The sequence below is a fragment of the Pterocles gutturalis genome, unplaced genomic scaffold (genome assembly GCF_000699245.1).
Source record: "Pterocles gutturalis isolate BGI_N339 unplaced genomic scaffold, ASM69924v1 scaffold34829, whole genome shotgun sequence".
NCBI classification, from domain to species: domain Eukaryota; kingdom Metazoa; phylum Chordata; class Aves; order Pterocliformes; family Pteroclidae; genus Pterocles; species Pterocles gutturalis.
This window is the reverse complement of record NW_010136919.1, coordinates 17182-22685: the sequence shown is the minus strand read 5'-3', so window position 1 is coordinate 22685 and position 5504 is coordinate 17182. Positions and strand designations below refer to the sequence as shown.

The 5504-nt window shown below is 40.6% G+C and overlaps 1 protein-coding gene across 1 annotated transcript in view; it reads right to left on the bottom strand.

Moving 5' to 3' along the window:
• Window positions 1-1684: 1684 nt before the first annotated feature.
• TTF2 (transcription termination factor, RNA polymerase II) overlaps window positions 1685-5504 on the bottom strand; it is a gene marked incomplete at its 5' end in the record, with an annotated part of 20913 nt that continues 17093 nt past the window's right edge. Inside the window, 4 exons of the mRNA XM_010082480.1 lie at window positions 1685-1829; window positions 2604-2678; window positions 3628-3710; window positions 5036-5189. Of these exons, the coding sequence (XP_010080782.1) occupies window positions 1685-1829; window positions 2604-2678; window positions 3628-3710; window positions 5036-5189 (457 nt within the window). The remainder of the gene's footprint in view (window positions 1830-2603; window positions 2679-3627; window positions 3711-5035; window positions 5190-5504) is intronic.

The following is a 5504-nucleotide window of genomic DNA, read 5'->3' as shown; positions in this document are numbered from 1 at the left end:
TGGCACTTGTTCCCTGCTCTCCATTACTGCCTCCAGCACTTGCTCAGTGTCCAGGCCCTTCAGGATATAACTGCCCCAGTGACCACAGGTGAGCGCTACTCTCTGCCTTTTCCACCACAAATTACCGGTGAGTTCTTTTGCAGGACACGCCAGTCCCCGCAGCTTTGCTAATTTCCTAGCCCCTGATCCGTCTGTCAGTTCTGAGCAGGGGGCAGTGGGGTTTGTTCTGCTTTACTTCTAGTGACCCTGCAGAGGAAGATTTCAGGAGTACAGCTGGAGGCAAAGGGAGATTGTTTTTTGACAGAGTAGAAAAAGAACCCCATGGCTTTTTCTATACTGTTACAGTGAAGTTTCTTTTCAGTAGAGAAACAAGGCCCTGAGATTGTTGTGTTGCAGTGAGATACAAGTAACAGGTTAGATGTGGGCTAGCATTATTTACCAGTATTTTCAGATATTATCTGAAGATAATAGTGCAAAACTAAAGTCAAATGAAACCCACCATTCCCCACCCACCCCCCCAGCAAAACTCCCCCAACAGGAACCACCGAGCAGCAAACGGAGCTCTCCTTCACTGAAAAGGCTACTGAATACTATTGTCTTCTTCCACGGGGAATGAGCATACATGAAGCGACATCTAGTTTCTTATCAGCACTCTAACTTGCATTGGTCTACCACTTAGCATCAAAAATAAATTCTTCAAAGACCCTTGTTTGGTAGGGGACTTAGGGGAACTATGCCAAGTCCCAGAGAAATGGTGTAATCAATAGAAAACCAGAATATGCAGTGGATAGGGCCAGGGACACAGCAGGGGGAGATGAAAGCAGGGAAGGTGCACTACCAATAAAAAAATATTTGCTTAGAAACTTCACTCAGCAGCACATACCACTTCTGATAGGAGAGGGAATGCAAACCATTAATCAAGGACTCACAACTCATCTACTATTAAAAAACAGGAGCAGCTTCAAAGGAAGAATAAAGCATATACATTAAAAGGTTTGCACCAAGGAAATCTTACACTATTTAATACTAATAATTAAAAAAAAACCAAAACAACCAAAACCCACAACAATCAGGAATTCAGGTTGTTTCACAGGAACATAACAGAAATCCCAGCTTGAATAAATATTTTGAGCACAACAGAGAAATGCTTCTTCACTTAGATAGAAAACATCCTCCTAAGAAGCAAAAGAGAAAAAGTAAGGATTCCTTCAAGTCCTTCCTTTATTTTGTTACTTATACATTCTAAATTTTATAAAGTCCTCTTATAGCATTGTGCTCAAAAATTTTTCTTCCTTCATGCCCACTCAACCTCTGAACTTTCCTACCTCACGTTTGTCTCCCTTGTTCTTGTTTCACTTATGGCTGTGCTTTCTTGTCCTAAAGAGGAAAGTTTTCTAACTAAAAAGCATACATAGATAGGTAACCAAGAAACAATCAAATATTTATTTACTCAAAAGTGTTTTAACACAATAGTGTAATATAGAACTTTATTAACCTTTGGATACGCAATCTAATTTCAGTATTAAAACAAACTCCCCAAGTTGATAACATCTCTTCCTGAAACAGTTACAAAAACATAGTTATTTGTTCAAACCAAATTACCACCTTAAACCAGCAGTCCTTTGTTGAAGTCTGCACAGTTACTTGTATAAAATCACGGTCTGTTGTGTATTGTAAATGATAATTAGATGCCAAAGAGAATTTTGAGGTCAGCCAGAGTGAGCTTAGTGAGGGCTTCGCCTTTGCCTGACAGCACCTGCTGGGCAAGAACTTTCTTCCTCCTCTGGAGTTGTACAATCTTTTCTTCTACCGTTCCTTCACAGACAAACCTGAAAAAAAACCAAAGCAACATAATCTCAATTGCTAGGAAAAAAAAGTGTCACCATTATATAAGCATTTCCCCAGTAAATTTCCAAAGATTTGGCTTACTTAAAAATTTACAGACCATTATGTGACTGACAAAGTATACCTGTGCACAGAAAATAGCTGTTCTCATATCCAGATATTATACCATTTCAAATAGAAGTCTGATGCACTTTAGGCCTCAACTTCGGTCATCTGAAACGGTAGTAATTCTGTGACATAATCCTGTCTGATAACTGATGGCACCTATTATACTAAAAGCACTATACACAAAACAGTATTCTAGATTCCAGTTGCTCTGAATTTGCTGTGTATTTACAATAATCTAGCTAGCCTTTTAGTACTTAGAATTACACGTTTTTTCTAAAAGCCGACTTTGCCACTTATTTGAAGTGCTTTATATGTTCATGTTAGTGACACTGGAAAGGTCCAGGGTTAGGGAACACATTGAAAAATCTCCAGTCAATAAGAGAAGAGAAATGGTTTAGTGTCTGAATTGCTCTCAGGAATAAACAGGACATTCCCACTAAACCACAGGTTGACAAACAATAAACCACTGCTAGCTCTCAGGACAGCAGCACTCAGGCAAGTGCCACATAGAAACCCCAATCCCACCATCAGACCTTGTGCCTAGCTTTAAGTAAAGAAACAAGCCTCAAACCGAGACCTTGTCTCACCAATTAAAGCCAGACAGTACATGAGCGGCAACAGCCTCATTTACTGCCAAGGAAAAGCCTGACCTGTGAATCACAACATCTTTCTGCTGCCCCACTCGGTAAATCCGGTCACACGCCTGGTCCTCAAGAGCAGGATTCCTGCAAGGCAAAAAATAGCTTAAGGGCTTGAATAACTGTAATATCGAAGCCTCTGTGCTTGACTCATTTTTCTGTCTTCCAGGGTACCTTTAGTTTACTAGCTTGGTCACCAATATTCACCCCAACCCTATTTCTGTTTGCCCTTGGTAAGAGTACGCTACAAACTCCACAGAAACTCAGCTGTGTGAATTAGACCAACTGTTCCATGTAGCCCCGTGTTTATGAGTTAGTGCTCACAAAAAGCTGAGTAGCCAGTGAGGAAGGAGGAAGGCAAACTCTATTGAAAGAGGCCTTTACTCAAGAATATTTACATAAGAAATGGTTCTGTCTGACACACAGTTACAGAGAACACTTGCTGGCATAACTTCCACATTGTAGAAACATCTCCTTGATGCTGCTACTCAGCAGCTACTTTTGTACTGAGGCACATTAGTTTGCTTTGTAAGTTCCCACAAGCACCATTTAGTTAGAAAGTGATTCTGACTTTGCTGAGAGACACCATAAATATTAGGAACTCATATGCACTATTTTCAAAGCTCTGTAAAACCTCAAGGTATGCTAGCTATGCCTCATTATTAACTATGTTCGACACAATCCATTTGTTTCAAGACGAATTCCCTGTAGGTGTTACTGTACCGTTTTTATTACTGCAAGAATCAAGCTAGGGACTGCCAAGTCCCCAGTATCCTTTTGTGATACAGACTGCATACTTGCTTCTTTGTATTGCTGTTATCCTCCATTTTTTTTTTGCCCCTATGGAACTATATTTCATGGCAGTGAGCACTAGACACGGAAGAAAGCTGCAGTGAAAACACATCCACAGCTAATCACTAGCCCTGACTCCCAGCTAAACACCTCCCTCCTAACCCAGTTGTATCAGACATCACAACACACATGGTGAGAAAGAAAGCAGCACGCCCTACAAGATGGAACTTTTATTTCTCTTTACCAATGCATGTCAAGGAGAAAGAGGTGGTTTCCTCCAGTCAAGTTTAGGCCAATGCCTCCAGCCAGCAATGACACCAACATTACCTTCAAAGGCCAAAAGAGAGTTAAATTAAGGAGCCTGTTTCCATAAAAATCAATGCTTCATATACTCCACACATTAATTTGAACCAAAGGATCTGTTTATCATATTTATATTACATGTGTATATTTCATATGTATTTGAGAGCTTGGCAGATGTTACTTGATGAGGCACAGAAGCCTGGATAAGAAAGTTATGGCTCAGTCTACCATTCCATATGTATTACCCTGATATTTTTACAGACTAGGGAAAGGACTGAAAAGTTCAGACTCTGCCCTGTCCCACTCAAGCCACCAGGCTCTTTGATGACAGCCTGTTGCCAACAATGGGAGCAATCACCACCAGCTCTGAGTGAACAATAATGATTACTTAAACACAGGTAACTGGACTGAAATAGCCTGCTACTCTTTTCACTTTGTTTCCACATGACCTAGGATTTAGAAAAAGATTGGTAGCTGGGGAGGAAAGGGGATATAGCAGATGGTAAATTTAGAGAAGATTTCTTGTACAGCAGGAAAAGAACTCAATTAAGGACAGAGACGCTTGCTATATATATTTACTACGCAGTTTCATGGTATGGTACCTTAAAACCCTGATCTTAAACGTTTAAGAGCTAATGCACCACATTCTCCCCTTCCAGTCACAGATTCATCCTCAGAGGAGATAGCCTGTCCTGCCTCAATCACAGGAATGGCAGTGTTCAGACGAAAGTCTACAGTATGAACAATGAATTTGGATTCAGACTTCCTCAGTCACCTGGCAAGCTTCCTAGCTTTAGCCAAAATTTCAGACTAGAAACTAGAAGAGCCAAAACACTAAGTTAATCAGTATTTTTTCAAAAAACAACACCTCAGAAGAGAAAGTCAGTTGTCACAGCTAGGTCACCTTATTTTGAGAGTGTGCAAAACTATGACTTCTCTAACCCCAAGCCCTATCTTCCTATCCTTATACTGGGGTGAGAAGCTTTTCTTAATTTTAGCCTCATTCACACATTCAGCTGTCATTCTTTCTTATCAACAAGATTAGTCTTGCACAAAGTATCTGAAACACAATGTGCTGGAAAACAGCAAGAAAGTCTTACAAGTTCCTTAGCAAGCAGGTGATATACAGAAAGAGACATCTTCCAATGCAGAAACATGAGCTGCAAATAACCAACCTGCTCTGAGTAGAGCCCCACATCTTCCACATTACTCTGTGGCAAAAACATCTTTGAACACACTGAAGATTTTGATTCCAAACGAAAGTGGTGCCAGTAAATGGATTAATGAAGTCAGCTATCACAGCTGCTCATAGCAGCACTAGTAACTGTTTCCTGGCCCTGACTGCATACCTGAGGCCCTTTGGGATTGTTGTTGAACTCTTCTACCACATCCATTCTCTGTTTAGGATTGACAGAGCCATCCACTGTTGCATACTTCAGCCCTAGTTGCTGGAGGTGCACAGCCACAACTTTCAACATACTAGTCCACTGAGACACGACAACACTGGAGACAGAGAAAAGGGAGTTTAGAACAAGTTGTGTGTACTGTAACAGTTTGGTTATTGCAACATTTCACCCAAGAGGAGACAATAACTCAGGCGCTCTTCCCCACAGCAAACTGGAGAAGTCCCTTCCTAATTCAGAAATGGGTCCACCAGTACGTGTAGTGGTAGAACCTTCTGTTGAATGCAAATACTCAATAAACTTCAGACATTAAGTCTATACCTTTCACCTCTATTTCTGGATTTTTACATTGCCACCTAGCAATCATAATTCTGAGCTTTTTCTGCAAAATGAATCAATAGCAAAACCAAACTTG